At 36.5% G+C, this 23,574-nt stretch overlaps 3 protein-coding genes across 4 annotated transcripts; 2 read left to right on the top strand and 1 right to left on the bottom strand.

Moving 5' to 3' along the window:
- The first annotated feature begins 5,662 nt into the window (after window positions 1-5,662).
- Window positions 5,663-10,093, top strand: LOC113112938 (eukaryotic translation initiation factor 4E-like). 2 transcript variants are annotated; one of them, XM_026278878.1, is made up of 7 exons: window positions 5,663-5,765; window positions 6,760-6,854; window positions 8,215-8,310; window positions 8,439-8,502; window positions 8,698-8,811; window positions 9,172-9,311; window positions 9,835-10,063. In XM_026278878.1, the coding sequence occupies exons 1-7, from the start codon at window positions 5,748-5,750 to the stop codon at window positions 9,947-9,949; spliced, it is 642 nt and encodes a 213-aa protein (XP_026134663.1). In that variant the 5' UTR covers window positions 5,663-5,747; the 3' UTR covers window positions 9,950-10,063. The 2 variants fall into 2 exon arrangements, with proteins under 2 accessions (XP_026134663.1, XP_026134662.1); XM_026278877.1 differs by having other exon boundaries at window positions 5,733-5,816; window positions 9,835-10,093.
- On the bottom strand, window positions 10,057-19,775 carry LOC113112937 (transmembrane protein 150A-like). Its single transcript, XM_026278875.1, has 7 exons — window positions 19,187-19,775; window positions 17,253-17,300; window positions 17,102-17,173; window positions 16,945-17,012; window positions 16,701-16,831; window positions 15,980-16,157; window positions 10,057-13,230 (listed from the first exon to the last, which is right to left on the bottom strand). Exons 1-7 carry the CDS (start codon window positions 19,249-19,251, stop codon window positions 13,043-13,045), a joined length of 750 nt encoding a protein of 249 aa, XP_026134660.1. The 5' UTR covers window positions 19,252-19,775; the 3' UTR covers window positions 10,057-13,042.
- Window positions 19,776-20,360: 585 nt separating this feature from the next.
- Window positions 20,361-23,053, top strand: LOC113112935 (NFU1 iron-sulfur cluster scaffold homolog, mitochondrial-like). Its single transcript, XM_026278873.1, has 8 exons — window positions 20,361-20,597; window positions 20,834-20,922; window positions 21,054-21,189; window positions 21,288-21,354; window positions 21,441-21,552; window positions 21,648-21,711; window positions 22,206-22,380; window positions 22,473-23,053. The coding sequence occupies exons 1-8, from the start codon at window positions 20,542-20,544 to the stop codon at window positions 22,542-22,544; spliced, it is 771 nt and encodes a 256-aa protein (XP_026134658.1). The 5' UTR covers window positions 20,361-20,541; the 3' UTR covers window positions 22,545-23,053.
- The last annotated feature ends 521 nt before the right edge of the window (window positions 23,054-23,574 follow it).

The raw sequence follows: 23,574 nt of genomic DNA, 5'->3' as shown, positions 1-23,574 counted from the left end.
GCGTCGGGGAGAGTTGAAATCAAGACAACTTTATGGTAATGAGCTATGACGCGGTTGGGCAGCAACCAATCGGAACGTAGAATCCACCGGATTCCAGAGAACGCAGCCCCGACCACATTAGTTCCCAAGCAAAATGGAGGACAGGTTGATTATTGCTGTTTCGCGTTTGCAATAATCTATGATGTGTCCCCCGTATTTTAAGTAAAGGATCTTAATATTTCGTCCACAACAATATTTAATGAGGTTAACTTATAACGTTACCCACCTTGTGGTTAGTCTGCACGAGATCAACAAGCTTGTTTGCTTTGCGGCCACTTTAAATACAAAATAAGCATTCGGTCTACGTCAGAGCGTCTGAGCGCTCACAAATCTTTCAGCAGCGTCGTGAGCATAGACAGTAAAAGAAATGGACACAGCGACCCCATTGGAACTCATTTGAGACAAGTGAAGCCTGTTTTTAGCTATTTTTAGCACTTCCGTTTCTGACGCGCAGACTCAAACGAAGCTTGACGACTTCAGCAACCTGTCTGCCAGATGTAAATCTTCTAGTAGCTGTGCGTGCAAACTGCCATCGTTAATCTTGCAGAGACGGCGAGCTTGAGCGGGGAGCTCTTTGGCGTGAGTGAGCAGGAGTAAGTATTCTGATTAATTATTTTGTATAGTATTTTAAAATGTAACGCCAGTACGCCATATTAAGTTAATTGCCTGCGAGCTTTTCCTCCTGTCTGTACGGTAATGCGACAGAGAGTCGCGTGGTTATGACGCAATCGTTAGCCTATTTTTACAAAAACTGTTTCTAGGGGCCATAATGTAACATAGAAGGTAATGGAGCCCTTTATACATTGTCGTGTATCTTTAGGAATAAATAATGGACAACTGGAGTCTTTAAACGCCTCAGATGTAAAGTTATTCGCTGTCAAAGTGACGCCAAAATGAATGGGAGGTCAATGGGATGCTAACGCAAGTGAAGTTCTGCTACAAGATAGCGGCACCCGGTCGACTTCATTGCCGCCTGGTCGTGAGCAGAGCGGCAAGAGCGATTTTTGACGCTCTCGACGCCGGCGGTGTGAACGCACAGTAACAGGAACTTTGTCAGTAAATTGTTTTGGCATTGTGAGACAGTGTTGGGGGTAATGCATTAAATTATAATCAGATTTGTTTTTTCAAGTGACTAGTAAAGTAGCGCATTACTTTTTTCAATTTACAACGAAATATCTGTTACCTTTATAAAATAAGTAACAAGTTTTTATGCGTTTATTCACTGACGCCTCTCCTGTCCCAGTGTTGAGAGAAACAGATACTTTTCAATTTAACTTATGGTGTCGAAGGGCCTTTACAGTGTCCAGAAATATAACTTTTGGGGGTTTTGTTATTAAAAAACAAATAAGCAAGCCTAGCCCAAATAACAAAAAGTAACACAAAAGTAACAATGCATTACTAACGCAGTTAGTTATGTTTTATGGAGTAACACAATATTGTAATACATTACTTTTAAAAGTAACTTTCCCCAACACTGTTGTGAGACATAGTATGTGGCATCCTTTAAAAAGCACTTTGCATCTTCAGACCAACTTTACTTTTGACGTTTCTGAGATGCACGTTTGGTTTATTCATCATCAAGTATCTACAATCACGTGTTTAGTGTAGACTCAGTCATGATTATGAAACTTTGCATATTTAAGCAATAATCATGGAAGGTTTTATGCTGCATTTTGACAAATTGTCCAAACTGGTTAATTTCTGGCACTTATGTAAAAGTTTATATTATTTGGTCCCAATATTCAAGTTTCTTTTCTTTTTTTTAACTCCCAAAGAGGTTGAAACATGACTTGAAAACTGCTTAAATCGTTTTATACAATTCAAGCATGTTAAATTATGTTCAAATGAGTTTACTGTATGATTTTCACTGGTGCTTTTAAAGAGATCCCGTGACACCTCCTTAGATGTCATTTCATCTATTTTTTATTGCTACATAGTGCATTTTTATTTAAAAAACAGTCACCTTTTGGTGTGAAGGATGGGGTGTATCCATGTCTGTGCATTTTTATACGCATGTTTGGTTTTATTTAGGTGCATTGAATGAAAAGATCGATCTTAAATCTAATGGCTTCTTAATTGCATGTGTATCCAGAGGCCTAGTCAAGATATTGGCTCAAACGAAAGGTTTACATTACTCTTACATAAGGTTTAAAATGAACATACGGCTAAGATATGTCTTTTTAATTTCATCTTTAAGGTGCTAAAAAGTGTACGTCAGTGTTCAAAACCATTGTACACTCAAAATGCTGTGCTTCAGCACTTGAAACGATATATTTTCATGTAAATTGTACACATTATCTCTCAAAACGTGTTTGAACTAGTACTCGAGCAATGACAAAGATAGAAAAGCTCAACAGTAACCCAATGTTAACCTATGTTTAGGTCACAGAGTGGCATGGGTGTGTTCACGCTACTGTCTCTTCAATTAAACCTACTTTTGCTGAACTATGAAACTTTCTTTTTGTGTAAAACCATCATGTGTAACAAAAAGATGATGATATTGTAATCCTGAGTTTGTATGGCTCAGGGAAAGTGCTCATCAGTGGTGCTTATTCATTGTACCAGAGTCCCCTGGCATTGACAAATCACATACAGTAAGTGACTCTTTAGTTCTGGATCTTTCTTTTTGACCGGTGCTGAATGTTTTACTCATTAGATCATGCTATATTATTGAGTGTTTTTCCTCTTGACTTGATGTGGCACAAAAAATACTATGACCTCACAGTCCCTTGATGGTAATTGACGGACACTGAAATGCCAGTACTATGAACATCAAATAGCCTTAGGGATTTACAAATGCAATTCGATTCAATGCTCACTGATTTTATGCATTCTACCAAGCTATTGTTTTCCATGCTCTTGATTTATGTGAATTATGGGTTGGTTTTTATGTTACTGTTCAAAACCTGGATTTCTGTGTGAATTAGTTTTATAATTATATAATATGTATAAGTACCATAAAACTTTTTTTTTTTTTTTGGCTCATGCTATCTTGTTTGAGTTCAGATGATTAAACATGGCTCTCATTGCAACAGTCTTGCTAATGTTCCTAAATTTGGTTACATTCCTTTTCAAGTTAATATATTCACATTATGCATCTCTCGCATGATTTTCCTCCTTTTTTTGTTGTATTTTCTCCTCTTTTCTCAGGTCTCTCTGCCCATGTAACTTTGGACACTAGCTTCTATGGTTCTTGGATTGTCTTCCAATAGAATTCTTCAAAATTTGAATTTATTTCTGGTTATGTTTTGTAAAATGGAAAAGTGGTTCCCCGTACAACATCTTCATGTATATGATCAGCTTCACAGTTGTCTTCTGTATATGTTGAATGAAAGCTGTAGTGTGTAATTTCTGTAGTACCACTAGCATCACCAAACAAAATTCCATTAATAATAAAGATTATTTTCAGGCAGTTATCCCAACAGTCTCACAAACAGTCAGGCAAATTGATTGGTTAATCCAGTGTTATTGTGTCGGGCTGATCACAAGCAATGTTTTGATTGCTGTTCAGAGATGCAGATATTACATTTTCAGGGAATTCAATTCAACCATTGGCTTGTTTACTTGTAAAAAATAATAAATATTTGGAATATTGAACATTTAAAAAATTACACACTTCAGCTTTAAGAATGAATGTAAGCCATTATGGGCACTGTTGTAGTATAATGAGGAATTTTAAACCTATTACCTTCAAAAAAAAAAAAAAAAACATGACTTGAAGACTTGTTCATTCTGTGACTTGAAATGATCTGTCAAAGAAAGAAAACACCAGCTTTTTAGATTTTTTCTTGTAGAAAATAAAATGCACAGTAGTTGTACAGTACATTTGAAGTGTGAGGTTTTTTCCAGTTGCATATTTTCACGCATTACATCTAAATAGCAGTTTCCACAGCCCAAACACTTTGCGATCTATCTAATACATTCTACACTGGTCATAATAACAAAGAGATGTTATTGTAGTAGCTATTCATTAAGCATATGAGCATTTACTATTCTGCAGTTCAACAGTATTTCCATCCCACATAAATGTTATATTGTGTGTTTTCAAGAACATCAGATATTTTGAATCGAGTTTTAAAGATATTTTAAATATGATTAATATGTATTTGGCTTATATCTGCCAAATGTGTTCAGGAATAACAATTCCCTAACTATGTTATAATAAAGAGTGAATTTCCTGGCAGAAAAATCAAATGACCTGGAATCTCGGGGATTCACTAATCAGTTTGAAAAATTCACAAATACACCACAACTCCAAGCAGAATAGTGGATTTCAACATCAACAGTTTTAGTGCCCTCTATGGGCTAAATTTGATGAACGTCCTCAGCTGACCCCAGTGCCTATGTTTGAAGTTTATATTACACAGATCAATTTCCAAACTTGCTTGTTTCTGCAAAACTCAAGAATCAGGCTTCCCTGGATATCTTGTCAGGATTGTCCACACATAATATTCACCTTATATAGTGTATTTTGCATACACATCTTGCAAATAAGTAGTTTATTCCAATGCTGTATACATATTTTAAACTAAAAATAAAGTGTAAATATCATTTCAGTCCAATTTTTATGTATTAATAAGAGATTTATTTACAATTATACTTAAGTATACTTGATATGTCTGAATTGGGAAACGGCACACCACTCTTACTGTTTCTAAGATTTGGTAAAAGTACTGTAGCTTGTATGCAGTTCTGAAATTCAGTGCGTGTACACTTAGCCTATATTTAATCTTTTGATCAAGATATACTTCAATTTTTTTTTAGATCAAGTAGCCTATTAAATAATTCTTTCATTCAGAATATAACTAGCCAATGTTTTACATACTCTTTTATATAATTTGCATGTTCATGTTTAAAAAGTCAGCTTTGATGTTGATCAGCTTCCCTTAAAACATTCATTTTAATATAAGTAGACTTAAGTAAAGTATATTTTCTAAATATGTGGTAAGTATACTCATATTAATGCACCAGTGGTATACTTCTACATATACTTGTATATGTATGTGATTTCAATACTTCTTCGGGGTCAGTTGACCTGGTTAGTTTATAAAACTATTCTCTCATGTGTACTCTGTATGCTTTCATGTGTAACAATAGCAAACTTTAAAACAAGTCAACTTATAGGTATAGAAATATTTAATAACTTATACTTCTAATCCATTTTTGTGTGTGTGTGTGTGTGTGTATGAAAGTGCATTTTGAAGAATATGCTCAGCTAATTTGCACCAAGTATGCACTGAAAAGAATGGAGTGCATTTTCATAAACTAAAATGTCACCAAATACATATCCAGGTCATTTCACCACAAATTATAAAAAATTAGAAATTATATTCTAGCATAAAGATTCATTGCACCGTGACATTATTTTGTTGGCATTAGTTGTGATTTTCATTAGGCCTACTGTAATACAGTTATAAATTAGAGCAAGCATACTTTACAATTCAAATATTAGCATTTGTTTGCATTGCAAAAAATATTGTTTAGACATTACTGTTTGTAGGCTGTTTAGTTGATCATAAATTACTTAATAAAAGCTTTATTATTAAACTGTTATTAGTATTGTTGCATTAACCATCCTGACACTTGTCCTAAATGTGTGTTTCAAAATAGCGTTTCTGTCTCGCAGGAGCCCTGCCAGCTGCCGTAGGTTCTCGAGCGCGTGCGTGACGCAGCAGCGTCCAACGGTCAGAAGAATTTTCACAGGCAATATGGCGACTTCGGAGCCGGTAAGAGGGAGCGGATTTCTTTCATTTAGGGCTTCCCGGCGACCAGAAATGGTAAAGCGGTGTCTTTCATGTTGTCTGCGGGACGTGTTTAACCCGTGAGCTGCAATGTTAACATCTGGAGGTGTCCTTCGGGCGCTGCGTGGGGTTTCGGGGCGCCACTGCTGTTGGTGACTTTAGAGACAGGGAGGGTCCGGACAACGACAATTCATCAGTCCTCGCACCCCTTCACGGGTCACCTCGGATCAGCGTAATGATACCGTAACGCTTTCAGTGTGGATGGCGACGGGTTTTCTGTCGTCTGGACGTGTTGAGATCAGATCCCAGACATCTGGACACGTGTGATCACGGCTAACAGTGATCGGCTAGCGCGCGCACTCGTGGCTGCTTCAAACCGCTCATAATTCATCATTTCAATGAAATGTGACGTTTGAGTGTGCGCGACTGCATTAACCGTTTAGTTTGATTCCGTAAATAGCTTGAAAGTCATTGATCGCTGGAATAAGTGAGCATGTGTTGGGAGAAGCTTATACCGAAGCTGACAGTAGAGGGTGTGTGACTCAAACTGAGCTGGAGATGAGCCCGAGTAACGTTAGTGTGTGATCAGCTGGCTACTACACTGTGTGAAGGACAGGCTGTGATCGAGATAGCGGTCTTGGTAACAGGCCTGAAGCTCCAGTCAGTCTGATCAGATGTCCTGAAGGGTTTAGTGGACAATAGTTAGCTATTGCAACAGCTGTTGTCATTTAGTATCTTTGCTGTTTATCTAAAGAAAGATGTCACATTGTTCAAGAGCACATTTAGCAGGGCAGACCAACTGCAGCTCAGTTTAAGACCTTTCTGTTTTTTCACCGTCTTGGAAAAATCTGGGGTTATCTAGGAATTTTAAAATAGTTGTGGAAGTTTTTTTTTCTGCCCTGCCACTTTTTGTGAATTAAAACTGAAACTGACTTGGAAAAGGGAAACTAAACTGTTTTATTGTTTTGCATTTATGCAGCGAGGAACTGAAAATGAAGAAGGATGTGCTGATAGTCCTGCGACTGCTGCTGTGATGAGTCCTGAACAGTACATCAAACACCCTTTGCAAAACAGGTAAACTTATTTCACTTCTGTGTAATATTATCTGATGTTCCCAATCTGGAACACATGCTGTGCTGGGCGCAGATGACTTAATGCACTTATAGTATGTTAGGGGTCACAGCCTATGTGGTCCTGGGACCATGGGGACACATGGAGAGAGTCACAGAGGTGGCAGTAGTGTTTAGTGATGTTCTGAGCTCAGAAGTCATATGAGCGATGGATGCGGTGGCCGTCCGCCAGCATGCTGCAGGAAGTGCTGCGCTCACATGTTGAGCCGTCTCATTCCAGCCCTTTCTGACTTTTCACTGCCCTTGGCTTATTCCTGTGATATTCAGATCTGCGAAGACCTTCATTCAATATGAAAGCTATCACTCAAAGCTGTCTACTGAAATAAAGAGTGCAGCATTTACATTTCAGCTTGAATTGCAAGGCAGTCATTTTCAGAATTTGAATTCTGCTTTTTTTTTTCTTTTAGTTCATAGTTAGATAACCAAAAGTTCAAAGTTCAGCACAGGTCAAGGCTACAGTACAGATATCCCTGCAGTATCTGTGATGAGGTGCATCTGTCAGATCCCCAGCTCTCTCTCTCTCTCTCTCTCTCTCTCTGCTGGTTTCATCATCCTCTTATTATAACCCATAACAATAGCAGTTTTAGTTTAGTGGAGCTGCATTGTTTCTCTGCCCTTTTTCTTTTATACTTCTGGATAGAATGAATCATTGTTGAAGGTGAAAATTCACTTTTGTTCTTTTATGCACTAGATGTTTTTGGAAGAAGTCTCTTATGCTCACCAAGGCTGCATTTATTTTACTGCAAAAAAGTGAAAACAGAAATACGATTACAATTTAAAATAATTGTTTTTATTTTAATGTAATAAAAAATGTATTTCATTCCTGTAATGCAAAGCTTAATTTTTCAGCTTCACATGATCCTTCAGAAACCCTTCTAATATACTGATTTCCTTCTCAAGAAACAATTCTTATTATCAATTTTGTATTATCAGTAGTTTGATTCATCAGTAGAACACTTTGATTGAAAAGTTTAGTTGAAAAAGAAAGCTGAATTTGAGAAGAACTAGTATTAGCTTGAGTGGCATCAACGTTCAAGCTGCATGAACTCCACACGTTTCAATCATGTTCTCCAACCTGATTCAAGATGATCTAAAGCAGCAGTAGAACTTCTTACCATCTATACAGAGTCACATGATCAGTTTATACTTTACTCTATAATTACACTGTAACCAGTAATATTTCTAATTTTGTTGTTCAGCCATGGTTTGACCGTATGAGTCCTCTCTTTGAAAGCTTCTGCATAAATATTAAAGGAGTGACCCAAAGAGACCTGTGCTCACTGTCCTTATTTACGTCCCTGTAGATGGGCTCTGTGGTATTTCAAAAATGACAAGAGCAAAAGTTGGACAGAAAATCTGCGTCTTATCTCCAAGTTTGACACGGTAGAAGATTTCTGGGCGTAAGTGTTTTTCCTTGTCATGTATTGAAGTCACATTATCGGCACTTTTTTCCTTCTAACAAAGCTTGAAAATCTGAGTGGCAGAACATGATGGATTTGACTTGACACCATGTCATTACACTCCTCAGATTATACAATCACATACAGCAGCCCAGTAAACTTGGATTTGGATGTGACTACTCTTTATTTAAGGTAAGATGAGAAAGTGTGTGACCGTATATGGCCAAACTGAAATGTGTGGTTGATTATTAACCAAACATTATATTGAAAAACTTTCTGAATTACTGCAGGCATCACTCTGGCCATGTCACTGCTTATTTCATTATCTGCATGCTGATAGAGAGTCAGTAATAATGACAAAACACTGGATTATTTTGTATGTCCCAGGATGGTATTAAACCCATGTGGGAAGATGACAGGAATAAACTCGGAGGAAGATGGTTAATGACCCTCAACAAACAGCAACGACACAATGACCTTGACCGCTTCTGGATGGAGACCGTAAGAGTTTAGCTTTTTCACATGACATGACGCAGCCAAGTATAGTGACTCATACTCCGAATTCATGCTCTGCATTTAACCCATCCAAAGTGCACACACACACAGCAGTGAACACACACACACTGTGAACACACACCCAGAGCAGTTGGCAGCCATTTATGCTGCGGCGCCAGGGGAGCAGTTGGGGTTCATTGCCTTGCTCAAAGGCACCTCAGTTGTGGAATTGCCGGCCCAAGACTCGAACCCACAACCTTAGGGTTAGGAGTCAAACTCTCTCACCATTAGGCCACGACTTCCCAAATAAGTGGACAGCTCAGTTTGTGATGTCAACCTCATACTGTCTGTCCGTGTGGTTTGCAGCTGTTGTGTTTAATCGGAGAAATCTTTGATGAGGCCAGTGAAGACGTGTGTGGAGCTGTGGTCAATGTCAGGCCAAAGGGGGATAAAATATCCATCTGGACGGGCAACTGCCAGAACAGAGACGCCATCATGACGATAGGGTATGTGGCTTACTTTGTTTAACTCCCACTAGGACATACATATTGTTGAAAAATGTAAAGTACAAGTTGAAGCAAATTAAATGTTTCCAGAAATAACTACGGTTCAAAATTTGGGAAACAATATTGTGACATTTTGAAAGAACATGCTCCCCAAGGCTGCAATTATTTGATCAAAAATACAGTAAAAACAGCAATATTGTGAAATATTAGTGCAATTTAGAATAAGTGGTCATTTTTTAAAGTCATTTATTCCTGTGATTTTTAAAGCTGAATTTTCATGATACTATAATTGAAAACGGTTGTGGTAAATGTGATATATTTTTTAGAATTCTTTGATAAATAGAATATAGATCTTTTGAAAAATTATAAATGTCTTTATCAATTTAATGCATCTTTTTTGAATAAAAAAATCCAACCCGAGATGTGTTGTTCAGCTGATATTTGATCTAAATATGCTGATATCTAGCAGTTTCTGTACTGATGCCTTCATTGTGATGCGAAATCTGTTGTTCTTCCCCTTTAGGCAACAATACAAAGAGCGTTTGAGTCTCCCAATCAAAATGCTCATCGGATACCAGTCACATGACGACACCTCTAGCAAAAGTGGCTCTACAACAAAGAACATGTACTCCGTTTGAAGAAAACTCATTTCAACTCATTGTAGGTTTATAAAATTCCAAATTTACATCACATTAATACTTTTGAGTTGTCAACAACTGTAGTGTCCTTCCTTTTTAAGAAAATGTAAAAAAAAAAAAAAAAAAAAAAAAAAAGTCAAATATGTAAATGTAGTGCTCTCCAGCCTGAAATGATCGGCACCGTTGCAGTGTGGATCAGGGACGTCTACTTGTCTAGACCTGAGAGAGGACCGCATCAGATAACGCTGTACGAGTTGAGCTAGATGTTACTGATATCATTATCGTCATTTGGGAGAGTTTTAAGGACTAATCGAGACTTAACTAGCTGAAGAGTTTCTAAGGCTTAGATAAGAGACATGCCGTTCTTTGCTTTAACATTTCTTTCTCACCATCAGACGAACAAATAAACCCACAACTTAATCCACATGGACATTGAAAGGGCCGAACTGTTTTAGCATGCTTTGTTTGGAGGGTGTTTGGCATGAGAAGTGATTGCAGAGGCTCCTGCAGACTGACTTATCTTAAAGGTTTGTAAAGGATTACTTTCGGTCGCGCTCCAAGTTTGGAATTTGGAGGAGTGGTCATTTATTCTTTCAGCTATGCTGGAATTGTGGCATCTTGCTTGTAGACTTATCTAACAGTTGTGCTTCTCCTCTTCATCTATTTATGATATGCATTACAATTGAACTATGTAGTGAGAGGAACACCGGGAAAATCAAGCTCCTGTTTTCTTGCAGTTATTTTTTTGAAGTTCTTGGCAATGTTGACTACTGCTTGCCGTTTTTTTGTTTATTTGTACTACCGTACTACTTTTCTTTTTCCTCCAGTGTATTCAGTGAATGCCTGGACATACTTGCTTTTAGGTTTGCTACCACCTGTCCCCTTATTGATACTGTAGACATCTTCTAGTTTTCCCCACTCTTTGGATCAGAGAAAGAAGAAAGGATGTTCATTGTGAATTTATTTTGCTCATAATGTATCTTTATTATCTGTGATTCCAGGATGTATATGACCTTATTTCAAAGTAAAAGTTATGTGCTTTGCATTAACATGTGCATTTCTTCCTGAATATTTATTCTCTTGACTCAAACCTATCTTGAAATTAAACAAATGTGTAATGTGTTGTCATCTGCACAAATACATTTAACCAATCAGGTAAACTAATAGAGTTCTGCAGGTATGATGTGTTTGTAGGCAAAACCATAAGCTTGCCTCACGCAGGTTCTCTCGATTAAAAAGCCACTAGGATTTGGATTATTACAGAAAATAAACTCTGAGGCCAATAAAAGTGGACAAATCTTAAATAAGTTAATTTATTTAATAAAAATACATTTTGATTATCAAGGTAATCTTCACAAATGAACACAGCTTCTATAGATTCTAAAGCCTAGATACAGTCACCATGAGTAAAAAGGTTGCACAACATTAACATGGCCATCACTAAGCTCTCTCTCTCTAAAAAAAAAAAGTAAATGTCATAAATCATAAATGTAAATGCAACGAATGTTAAAGCCAACTAATGAGTGGATAATTTTTCTTGTTCAGAGTGAAGAAACAACCCCTTTTTTTGTCTTATTTAGCCCCGTTTTAGCAACCCCCTACAAAAAATTAAATCACATGAGTTTTCCTGATATGTTTTATGTGGTAAAATATAAAGTGAAAATACCTTGAGCTTGTGTTTACCACACACATAGACTTTGGCTCAACAGTGCAAAAATGCGAACAGGTTTTAGGACTCATTGCTTTCAGAACTCTACTTCATTCTTTACTACAGGAGCAAAGTCCTCAGCTGCAGCAGTATGTGTACATAACCTTTCTAAACAAATTCACTCCTCCACCTTGACTTTGAATGTTGAGCTGTGCTGCATCTCCTCTCCCTGCTCTGGAAGTTACCATAAAGCAGATTGTAAGTTAATGTCATATTTGGTTGTGAAAATGTTGAGTCTACATGGCCAGTAGTTTACAGACTGCATTATTTAATAATAAAAACGGCAATAAGGGAACTACGTTTTAGATGATTACTCCATTAAACCTGACCAGTTTAACAGCATTAACAGAAAAACAACGATAAGAGTTGGAGCTTCACCCGCCCAAGTGAATTACTTACAAGAGTGGTTTTCTTAGTTAAACACAATGGGTGTGTCAGAATTACACAGAACAGGTGTTTCAAACGTTAGTACTTACATTTAATTATTGTACATTACTCCTGGCATTAATACCTGTGTGTGTGTGTATGTGTGTTTGGTAAGATCCAGCTGGCCATTATTCTGTTAAACCATTCAGATTTCAGGGAATCTTTAAATTATAGGTATTTGTCAACAGGAGGTTTATCTCTAGATTATTTTAAGCAGCATTACAACATTAAACACAACTACATTTCAGCAGTCAAATTAATTCATGTAAACTTAATTGTCATAAGTGCATCTTAACATCGAAAACTCATAATGCTGAGTACTTCTATATAAAACTAAATAGCAACTATGATACAGAGGCTAAATACACCGGCTCTTTGTGGCTGGACCACTTAGCTATGGTCCTCCTAATTCGACCATAGAGTCTCTGAATTGAAGTTCTGACATATTAATAAGGTATAATGCAAAAATAATTGAATTTGAGAAAAACCTGTGACTACAAATGGGTTATTCTTACCTTGTCACCTTGTGACACTTTATTGATTTCCACATTATCATTATCACTTGATTCGATTAAAAGTGTGAGGTAAACTTAATCTTTTGAGCAACATGCACCAACCAAGTTACTCTTGCTCACAGAAAGTCAAATATTGCATTTGCAAGGTATTCTTGTAGTTATATGATACAGAATTTTGTAAAGTAAAGATGCTTAGGAAGAAACTAGTAGTAAAAAGTGCCTGTTGTGTATCCTGCTCCAAAGTAAATTTCAGTGCTTGCATTCTCAAGAGGAAGTGTGTGCATTATATTGCAACTTCAAAAGTATGTGCAATCCCTTTACAATTTTCCAAATGTCTCCTGAGTAGATCTTCTGTTTGAATGAAGTTGCATTTAAAATGTCTTATATTGTGAATCCATAACAGGAAAACTATGAATACCATAGAGTCTGGATGGATTTTATACATTAAGACATAATGAGTGTTTTCTCTTCTTCTTTCTTTGCTAAAAGCACTGAAAGCATTGATGAGGAGAAAAAGTAGAACTCCACAAAGTAGCTGAGTTCATAGAGCTCCAGATTGACACACAGAAACCATTCAAACACAGCAGAGATGTGTTTGTAGAAGTAATCCTCCTGGATGAAGAAGATGCCATCTGATGAAAGAAGAGTTATGGAGCAAAACACCTGTGATTTCAATAGCGTTGTAATGATGTCAATGGGTTAGTCATCATTGACTCACCCTCATGTAGTTCCAAACCTGTATGACTGTGGAACATAGAAGAAGGTATTTTGAAGAATGTTGGTGACAATAACAGGTATGGACAAAAAATGCAAAAGGCTTCAATGAGAACTTAAACTGGTTATCAATGTTCTTCAAAATATCCTCTTTAGTTTTCACAGAAGAAAGAAATGCAGACAGGAGGGGTGAGTTAATGATGACAGTTGCCCCAACGTTTTTTGATCAGAGAATCCTGAATAAGAAATATTTCTTAAGCAGCATAGACTATTTTATGAAGGTTCATGTGACACTGAAGACTGGAGTAATGATGCTGAAAATACAGCTTTTATCACAAGAATAAATTCAATTATATTCATGTGTGTGTGTGTATGTGTATATATATATAATTTGAATAAAATATTTATTTTAAATAATTATTGCAAGTAGTTTTTACTTTTTAAGACTTTAAAGAAAACATATTTTTACCATACATAATATAAGTCTCTGGTGTCCTCAGAATGCGTCTCTGAAGTTTCATCTCAAAATACCACACAGATATTTTATTATATAACTTTAAAAATGCATATTTTGAGTGGAATCTGAAACGCTATCTCGCATGCCTGTCTCTTTAAATGCAAATGAGCTGCTGCTCCCCGCCCCCTTTTCCAGAATAGAGCTGCTGCCATTACAGCTTGGACCTGCTGAAAACGTCTGTTTTGGTTCTGGTTAACTGTTTATCGCGCTGAAATCATGCGTTTTAAACCAACTTCTGATATAGGGTTTTCTGAGTGCACACCCGAAGAACAGAAAAGGGCTGTCACAGCATGTGAGTATTAAAGGGACAATAAGTAACTTTTTAGGTATTTTATTATCTAAAATCAATATTTTTATTCATAAATATGCCCTCAATGGTGTACAAATACCTATGCCAATGTTTAAACTAATCTTTGTAAATGAATAATTTATTATCTTTATATACATGGGACGGTAGGTCGACGGAGGCTTCCATGTAGCTCCGCCATCTTGCGAAACTATAATAGCAGAGAGGGACAAAAAGTACTAAGCCAACGCGTTTCCACAGCGCGTTTTCGGTCAGAGCCAGAAACGCAGGTGCAGAGCAGTGAGAGGCGCTTGAAGCTGCACCAGCAAGTTTAAAAGTCTGGATTGCATTCTTATTATGGACCATACATATGCCGCGCCACAGGAGAAGAAAACATAGTCGCCAAAACAGTCAATAATAGAACGTAAAAGGAAACGTGACCGTAGATTACAGAAAACAAGAGTTAATGTCGGGGAAGCTTTTTCTAGGTGGAAAGAGCTAATGCTTGATAAAGATTTCAAAAGAGACGCTGAAGTGGCCAGTTTTCTTCTCGACAGGTAAGTCAGTGTTACAATCTATATTACAATATTTTTTTTATATCTAACAATGCATATAATTCAGAAAATATAACGAATAAAGAAGACATGACTACTAATTACAATATTTCATGTTTTCCACAGTCAGTAATTCATACTGTAACATTCGTTTGTTATGTTGCAGTTTGTTTGAAATAACACACCTGTTTACCTGAAGGAAAACTCGACGAAGTGCTATTAGAAGACATCCTGTCAAAGCTTTTTGGTACATATCGCCTACCGTAGATGCAACGCGCATTTGAAAAGAGGCGCTGGAGAGCAAAATTAGTTTGAATGCAAAATACAATTTCACCACTAGATGGGAGTAATTCCTACTTAGTGTCCCTTTAAACTAAGTTCTCTTTTACACAGAAATTAATGTTAAAAACACACATCTGTTACAAAAAAAGCTGGTTAAGTATGTGAAGGTAAACTGCTGGTAAATAAATCGCATGTTTAGTTTATATCTGTGTGGCAGAAGCGATATACAATAAAATAATCTATAATATAAATCAATAATCTTACTGCTCTCTTGTCTCCTCTGAGACTGGGATTCTTAATAAAGTTCCGTGCTCGTCTGTGCAGCCAAAGACACAACAGTTAAAACGTTTTGCTCAAACTTTTCGCCATGGCCTTACATCTAGTACATGTTGTCCCTTGGGAAATCAAAATGAAGGTGCAGTGGGTGGAAACTTACAAATTAGGGGGCGGTAATATTATAATGAGATCCCTTTGCAACGTCACTGGGTTAGCAACATCAGACACATCTTTTTTTGTTCCTTTTTTTTTGATGCTTGCAGAAAAAGGCTTACGTTACCAAAACAAAGTTACTGGGTAAATCTGTTTCAGATTTCCTTGGTTGGTAGACATGGAATCTGATTATAGCACGTAAAACCTGGAAAAGTCAGATTTTTATGATATGTCACCTTTACATTTTTTTTTTTCAATTTTACCAATCTCAGATTTTTGAGCGGTAGTGTACTTTTTTTTTTCCTTTTAAACCTATTTTTTAAACCTATTTTTAAACCTAACGTTTTCCTGAATGAGTCTCTGCTTTATTTCTTTAAAATAATTCCCGCTTGATTAGATTTTTTGATATATAATGCAATGACATACATTTTAAAGTGTTTTTCAAGTGTACAAATACTTGTCGGTGCCGGTTTATATCTGAAAATATATAATTGCTTAATTTAGGATTTTTCTAAGCATAGACATACTGGACCACAATTTAAAAAAAAAGAATAGCATTACCATGCATAAAGCAAAATATTTTGAACATAAAAGGATACAGAGAATGGTGGCAGAAATCTGGATGAATGAGGAGATGATGCGTAGTGGATAGAGAACATTTTCACATCCCGTCAGCATACATTTACTAGTGAGGGAGGTCAGGATGGTCATGTACAGACACACAAACACAAAGCTCACAGCAGCACCCAGGTAATGCAGTAACATCAGCTCTGCTGGCTGCAAGAAAACACAGGAAACAACATCTGTTTGGTTAGTTCACAACACATTCTTAAAAGCAAAGATTCCAAAAGGTGAGTTTCACAGTGATGTCATAGAACGGAGGTGTCAGACTAAATTCCTGGAGGGCCGGAGCCGTGTAGAGATTTGTTCCAACCCTGCTTCAACACACATACCATGTAGTTTTCAAATAAGCCTGAACAACTTGATTAGTTTGATTAGGTGTGTTTAATTGGGTTGAATATAAACTCTGCTGACCTCCGGCCCTCCAGGAATTGAGTTTGACACACCTGCAGAGGAAACATGTTGGGTTCCTCAAATAACCTTTCAGTGCTTCTTAAAAGAGACATTTTTTAATGTCTGTGATAAACTTTTAAAAAATCTAAAGAATGTTTTTCACTGCAAAGAATCTTGATCTTGAATTGCCTGGGTATCAATAACATTTCAGCAAATTTTCATTTCCGGGTGAACTATTCCTTTAAGAATTTTTGTAATGATTTGTCATCACTTATGAAATTAGTTAATGATATCATCTGTACTCACATTGCAGTTTCCTGCCATGAATGCGCTCACAGACACCACACAGCCTAAAATCATTGCAATCTTACTGAGAAGAGAATGAACACTGTTCCTGTCCAGGATGTGCGCATGATGAAAAACACAGAAAATCAGAACTGCGGGGATAAAGATAAAATGTATTAAAAAAACATCTGCAAATTCACTACCATGGGTGTCTTTTTTTCAAGACACAGATATGCAAAATAATATGAAAGCAATATATACCCACACAAAAAAGAACCAGCATTGATTGTTGCTGTGAAAAGGGAGTTTTCTGGAAAGTTTGATCCACTTGTGCTGCAAAATAAGCAGAAAATGCCTGTCAAGCCTTTGGATTATGAAGTGGAAAATGACAGTGGTTTCAGGAGTCAATGTCTTATACAGACCTTACGGTGGGGACATTATCCATGGTGCAGCAAATCCCTGTTTCATTTGGGTGACATGAGTTTCTGTATTCCCTGATAAAACAATGTTATAATGAAACATGCATAACAGAAAGAAAACATTAAGCAATGCTGGTTGGACTTAATACTTTACCAGTTAGTAAGTGAGCAGACATGGTTATAACTTAATGCAAGTCCGTATCTGTAAAGACAAGAGATCCTTTAGAAACAAAATAATATAAAAATAGGCACTTTTAGTTGTTTAAAGTAGCATGTGCATTGAAGCTGATACATAGAGTATATGAGAAAAATCTCCATTTTAATTTGTGAAAGAAAAAATAAACTGTACATGAAGGAAAATGTTTTATTGATACTCTGCATAATCACTTTAGGTAATACCAGGCCTTTTGTTTTTGTTCTTTTGGCAAATCATATCAATTTGTTTCTATATGTAGGGCTGTGTTATATTACTTTTTGCCAAGACCACAGGAAAAATACTTAAAGGGGTCATTTGGTATGGCTAAAAAACATTATTTGGTGTAATGAAAGGTGTTTATGCGGTTTAAGGTAAAAAAAAAAAAAAACATTATTTTCCACATAATTTACATTATTGTTTCTCCTCTATTCCCCACCTTCTGAAACTCATCTTTTTTTTTTTTTCAAAGTTCATTGTCCTGAAAGCAAGGTTTGCTCTGATTGGCCAGCTATCCAGTGCACTGTGATGCACTGTGATGACTTATCCCGGTGGTGTGACGAGACAAAACCAATAAAACTCCAGTGGGAACTTAATTCATGATTATAATGACTTATACTGTTTACGCATTGCGTTGCATATCACACCGCGTAAACAAAACCATGTCTGCATGTTTGATCGGAGAAACGACAAACAACAAGCACTACTCTACACAGCTCAAATCTCACATTTAAATCATCAGTTGCAAACTCTTAAAACATGTACTCGTACTTATAGACTGTGAATCAGAAGCGCCAGACTGTCCTTGCAAAGTTGGAATTGCCCCACTTTATAGAAAAAGACATTGTGCCATAGACAACATTGTAGGCTACTGGTTCAGAAAACAGTCCTCATCCTCCATAAAATGCGATGCACACATCTGAATATTAGGGTTGAACTGTTCTGGAACAGTGTTGTAAATTCAACTGAACCACTGATTTCTAGTTGTGTCCTCTTTTGGAAGACCAAACAAAGTGTTTTTACTTTCACAACGAAACACACAGCCCCTTCACAACATGGCGCCCAACAGCGAGAATCGAAGTTAGGCCTTTTTTCTTTGAGTGCACATTTGGGCAGTGCATGTTTAAGGAGGGAGTGGTTGATTCTCAACTTTTTTATTTATTATAGAATATCATTTTGAGACTTGAGTCTTTGCAACTTTACAGATCTTCTTTATGCACCAAGAGCTCGTAACACTCCAAAGAGAAAGGAAAAACTGAAATCACATCATATGACCCCTTTAAATCAGACACAAAATAATACAAATGTATTGCTGTGGTAGTAGCATGTTTTGTTGTTTCTGTGCTCATTCTGTTCAGTGTTCTTGCTCTAGCAGAGATGCATCGGGATTGTTTAATTAGTAACCCGGCACCTGTTTACAGAGCATGACTCAGAGATTGATTAGTGCTTAACAGTGCATGTGAAAATTGGTCTTCGATCAGATAACAGAAAAGACCAGCCTTGAGTTTTTCTGATCCTGACTTTGGTAAGTGTCATGATGCTTATGACATCAGCACTGAATTTACTTCCCTCTTGTTTTTGCTTTGCTGTTAAGCTGGTTATGCAACAATCATTTACACGTCACCATCAATGTCAATGTAGATATTAATACATTTTGACTGAGACATTGTAAATTATGATTAAAACTATGCCTATCTATCTATCTATATATCTATTATTCTCAGCAATAGTGAACAGATACTGTATAAGAGCTAATAATAGTGATGCACAAATTTGAATAGTAATAAAAGACTTCAACAAACATTTCTATCAGAGTTAAAGTTGACTTACGAACCATACACATTATAATATGTAATCTAAATTGAGAGAAATGGCAAATAATCTTGTCAACTCACACTGTCCAACACCCGATGAATGAGACGGCACACAGAACAATTGGTAAGATGACCCAAACAGCCATGTTTCTTCGAGAGAGTCCGTTCAAGAAAAAAAGTAAAGTGCTGATAATCTCAGAAGTGATCCTGCCACGGAGGTCTTGAAAAATTGACTGACATATTAGCCCTTCAAAAACACGCAAACACGTCCTTTAGCATCTTTCACTTGTCTGCTGGCCTTATCAGTTCTGTGTCTTCTACCAGATGAGCAACATTCTTACTCTGAGACATGCCACCAAATCCAGCCACTCCTCTATTGTAATCACCTTCTTTAAGACAAGAAAATATAACAGCCACAAGGAAACTTCGGTTGAGTCAACTCAGTCTTGTCCCATTGTTGACTTATGATCTTACTCATAGCTGTCCTGAGAGCTTGTTAGTTTAAAGCAGTGGCTCTCAGACTGCTCAACCCAAATCACAACAGCGAAGGGTCACAGAGTCACAGTCCATTTTTAAGAACTAGAAAAATATACTTTGAGTGAAATGGGACTGTGGACAACATACACATTACACTAATTTGATTGATGCCAGTGTATAAATCATACTGCTGCTCAGTCAGTCTTTGGATTGGCCCTTTTGCAAGTCTATGAAAAGACCCAAGAGTAGCATCTAAGACACGTGCCTACTTTAAAATAACATTTATAAAGATTTGCACTGCAATGTAGCCTAATACAAAATGGTTAACATGCATTGCATTTTATAAATATTCTTGCAGTTCAACAAATTAATATCGAATACATTTTTAGAATCTCTTAGAAAGCCTTAGTCTAAAGTGTATACACAACCTTTATGAAAGGAAATGTAAGGCAGAATGTGAGCGACTGACAGGCTGACCATTCATTACATTGCATCTGTTTTTTTTTTGTTTTGTTTTCTTTTGTTTTCTTTTTGTCATAGGCCTATGAAGTGAATGCTGGAACTGGCATCTGTCTATTATCTCTCTAACATCTCCTTTTGTGTGATGCAAAAGAGAACTCAGACGAAGTTTAACTAACAATGAATTTGAGTAAAATCTTACGTTAGGGTAATAAAAATTTTCGTTTTTATTTATTTTGAGGTAACATTTGGTAAGCTATCCCTTTAAGAAGTGCGCTGCGCCTCTTTCATGTCAGGTGCAATGCAGTTGTTTTGACGTAATTAGCTCTGAGTTCGCACCACTGATCTATATTATGGTTCGTACTCATTTCATCACACATTTGTATAAACACTAGATATATTTTAATTACACGCACTATTAATATAACATACACACAGGCGTATTTTTCAGCAGGAGAATTACTGTCCGCTTCGGGGTCCTAAATTTCAAAACAATCGAAATGGCGGCGTCTGTAAGATGGAGTCTGTTGCGCTTCATGCGCTCACATCATTTGAGGTTAGAAATGACATACTGCATCTTTTAAAGTATTCAAATCCAAGATTTGAAGTGTATGGTTGCGTAATATAATGTCATGTGACGATTGTGCTGGTTTACCATAGTAACCATAGTTTCACCAAAATACTACAGTTAAACGATTACCTTGGTATTAACTTCAGCTGTCACACACTGTGTGTGTGTGTCTTTTTTGCCTTTACAGTGTGTGTAGAGACTAATCGTCTGTTTTCTCTTAGATTGCCTGTAAATGACAGAAATCAGCGTTATTCAGTGTGGTCTGCCCACAGAATACAGTCTCAACTGTATGAATTCAAGCCATTCTTAGGTCAGGCATTTTAATTTTTTTTACCTCATATCCTTTTTAATCCATAACAAACCACTTTTGATGAATTCAAGTTTGTAATGCTGTTGAATTTAATATCTTAAAGCCCTGTAATCTTGCTTTTTTTATTGCAGTGCGAAACCTTTCAGTTTTAACTCAAGACACCCCAAACCCCAGAAGTCTGAAGTTTCTTCCTGGTAAACCTGTTCTGGGGATGGGGACTCGAGATTTCCCAACATCAAACTCGGCTGAGAGTTTCCCTTTAGCCAGGTGAGCTTCACTGTAGAAGTATAGTGTCCTTCTGCAAGCAGTCATTTGAATGTAATCTTACTGTGCATTAAAATACCTTTGTTATAATCATCCAACAGGGATCTTTTCCAAATTGAAGGCATAAAAAGTGTCTTTTATGGCCCAGATTTTATCACATTGACTAAGGTAGCATTCCCAGATAAAGTTTGTTTGATTGTTAGCCTGTTTGAATGCTGGATTTAACTATATGAATGTGCTGTAACTTCTTAAAGACAGACGATGATGTTGAATGGACAGACATTAAGCGACATGCGATTGAGGTCATTACTAAGTTCTTTGAGAGCGGAGAGGCCATCACAACAGGAGCAACTCACGCTGAGAGCAGTGAGCAAACACTGACTTAACATTAACACAGATCCACTAACTACATTCTGATGCATTGTATTTCAAATCTGTTTCTTTATTTCTTTATTCTTCAGGTGTTACAGAAGATGATGATGAAGTTGTCTTAATGATAAAGGAACTTTTAGACACACGGATCAGGTATGTTTGTATTGTTTTGATTTAATATATTCTACGGTTTAAAAGTTTGTGGTCGGTAAGTTTTCTTTTTTTTATTGTGCAAGCCGGATTCATTAAATTGATCCAAAGTGGTTTCTTAGATGTTTTACAAAAACACCATCATTTAAAATAAACGCTGTTTACACATCATTTGTCACTAAAGACTAGTGCAATGATGCTGAAAATTCAGCTTTGACACCACAGGAATAAATTACATTGTAAAATATAATAAAATAGTTATAGTTTAAATAGTTCAGTCCAAAACTGTATTGAAAGCATGTTAATCTTTATTTAGTTTTGCCACTTAAACAATTATTAATTTAGAATTTTAGAATGTCAATACAAGCCACTAGCATGAAAAGCTTTTAGAAAAAATGACTGCATGCGTGGATAAGACATTTAAATCAGTAGCTAGTTATGTGTTGAAGGTTTTTAGATGAGCAGCAGAGCTCAGTGCTGTGTCTGCTTTCCTTCAGACCCACGGTTCAGGAGGATGGTGGAGATGTTATATTCAAAGGCTTCGAGGATGGCACAGTGAAGCTGAAGCTGGTTGGCTCCTGTACAGGATGTCCCAGCTCCACAGTTACCCTAAAAAATGGCATCCAGAACATGCTGCAGTTTTATATTCCTGAGGTGGACATGGTAGAACAGGTAACCTATTCATGAGAACATCTTTTGCATATTGTAACTACAGTGATCATGACTTTCATTATTGTGTGTGTTTTTTTCTTTTATTTAATAAGGTTGAGGATGAAGTGGATGAGATCAACATGAAAGTGTTTACAGAACTGGACAAGACACTGCAAGACTCATAGTATGAGATCCAGCTCTGAAGGACACACAATTCAATTGTTGTCATAATTCTAGTGGGATTCACACACTCCATAAGGATGCTGTACATTTAAGTTGCAGAATCTATATAGAATATACTGTAATATTTAACCAAGCTCAAAGCTTTACGTTTTTCTGTTTTTAATATGATTGCAAGTGCACTCACTGAGTTACAAGGAGTCTTAACTAGTTTGCTACTTGTCTGACAGAAAAGGTTAACTTGAAGACGGTTATGCTTTTAATTGCAATGTTCATTGAAAACTGACATTTCACTTAGACGTCTAGTTAATGCAGTAATTCTTTTATAGCATGAAAACAATACTGGGATCCTGATGCATTCTTAAACCTGATATGGTCACTTGAAGGAATGCAGATCTTTAAGAGGCTTTGAGAATGTGGTCAGTTGTGAACGTCTGTATTCATGATCATCTACGGCTGACATCCAGAAGTTCTGGAGGACCTATAATGAAATAAAACAGTTGTGTATAAATTATTCATTGTCTCGGTGTAGATATTCGTCCTACTGTTTACCACTATTTTCTTTGAATGTTTATCTGTCTGCATTTTTTTATGCTTCTGTTTTATACTCTGTTTTCCATTTGAGCATAAAAAAGTCAGCATGTTTATGAACCAGCCTGTTTCACTAATTACTCCAGAATTAAATATTTGAATATTCACGATAAAAATGCCCAGAAACAGTGTTTCAGAAGCAACTGTGGCATTAAATCATTTTGCGATATGAGCATCACACATGTAGATGGTGTACTTTTAAAACAAATTCTCAAAATGCTACTTTGCTTTTATGGACAGCAATATTTATGTAGTTAGTGTGTTTTACAAAAACAATTGGGAAATGTAATGTAGTGTCAAAAACAATCAGGATGTTGTGCTGTTTCCTCATAGAAATAATTTTAGAAACTTCAAACCTAAGAATGAAACTTGCTTGTTTACTACATAGTTGGAAAATCCTACTTATTATATATTTTTTATTTATTTAACTCTGAAAAAGAGTGT

Source organism: Carassius auratus, chromosome 13 (assembly GCF_003368295.1).
Source record: "Carassius auratus strain Wakin chromosome 13, ASM336829v1, whole genome shotgun sequence".
Lineage (NCBI taxonomy): Eukaryota > Metazoa > Chordata > Actinopteri > Cypriniformes > Cyprinidae > Carassius > Carassius auratus.
Note: the sequence above shows the minus strand (reverse complement) of the source record. Positions and strands in the feature narration are given on the sequence as shown.